The 1,249-nt window shown below is 55.7% G+C and overlaps 1 protein-coding gene across 1 annotated transcript in view; it reads right to left on the bottom strand.

Moving 5' to 3' along the window:
- Positions 1–730, bottom strand: part of EMH_0039710 (uncharacterized protein) — a gene marked incomplete at both ends in the record, with an annotated part of 3,585 nt that extends 2,855 nt beyond the window's left edge. Inside the window, one exon of the mRNA XM_013495431.1 lies at positions 1–730. Within this exon, the coding sequence (XP_013350885.1) occupies positions 1–730 (730 nt within the window).
- Positions 731–1,249: the final 519 nt, after the last annotated feature.

A 1,249-nucleotide genomic window follows, 5' to 3' on the forward strand; every position in this document is an offset into this window, starting at 1 on the left:
GTTGCTGTTGCTGTTGCTGTTGCTGTTGCTGTTCTTGCTCCTCCTGCTGCTGCAGCTCCTGCTGCATCTCCTGCTGCACCATATGCATATCTGCTTCTGCTGCTGCTGCTGCTGCTGCTTCTGCTGCTGCTGCTTCTGCTGCTGCTGCTGCTGCTTCTGCTGCTGCTGCTGCTGCATTTATATTATAATTTACTTCTCCTTCACCGCCAACACAACCATCGCTCCATTCATCACCAAACCCATCAAACATACCCCCAACAGGGGGGCCCCCGGGGGCCCCCCAGGGGGCCCCCTGAGGGGCCCCCCCAGAGTACCTCGAAGGGGCCCCCCAAGGGGGCCCCCCAAGGGCCCCCTGGGGGCCCCCCTCAGCAGGCACCCGAGGGGCCCCCCCCTGGGCCCCCCAAGGGGGCCCCCCAGCCGCCCCCCCACGGGGCCCCCAAGGGGGCCCCCCAGCTGCCTCCTCAGGGGGCCCCCCAGGGGGCCCCCCAGCCGCCCCCCCACGGGGCCCCCCGGGGGGCCCCCCAGGGGGCCCCCTGTTAGATCCCCGAGAGTACCCCGAAGAAGCCTCATCAGAGGAGCGAAGAGGAGGGGCCCCCAAGGTGGGGCCCCTAGGGGCCCCTGAGGGGGCCCCTGAGGGGGCCCCTGAGGGGGCCCCCAGGGGGGCCCCCCGTTGCTCGTGCGCTGTGCCTGTGGCCCAGAGTACCCTGCATGTGTATGCTTCTAAGCACATGAGGCGGTGGGGTGAGTCTGTGGTTTGTTTGTTCATTGATCTGAGGTGTACATACACCTGAGCGGTGGCAGCGGTAGGGGGGTTATTTTGGGTGTTAGGGGGGGTTGCATGGTGGAGAAATTAATATATTTTGTGATAAATACAAAAAAAAATTAAAAAAAATAAAAATTTATTAACATTAAAGAGAAAATATTCAATATGGATGAGGGTTTATACAGGCCTGGGTACTGGGGTGATGAATTCAGGTGTATATACACATAAAACCACCCTTAAAAAGCCGAGAAAGCAGAGAAAAAAATAAATAAAACAAATATTTTAAATTAAAAACAAAAAAGAAAATAAAATATAAACAATATAAACATATCTACGAGCTGAGCTCCGCGACCGCCACCCAGACCACCGCATACACCGCAGCAGCAGCAGCAGCAGCAGCAGCAGCAGCAGGGGTAGAAAGCAGCAACAAATTAAATATTTTTTTGGGGATATAATAGTTTATTTTGAAGCAAATTGTAAAATAAA

Source organism: Eimeria mitis, genomic scaffold (assembly GCF_000499745.2).
Source record: "Eimeria mitis Houghton genomic scaffold, Emh_scaff1571, whole genome shotgun sequence".
Lineage (NCBI taxonomy): Eukaryota > Apicomplexa > Conoidasida > Eucoccidiorida > Eimeriidae > Eimeria > Eimeria mitis.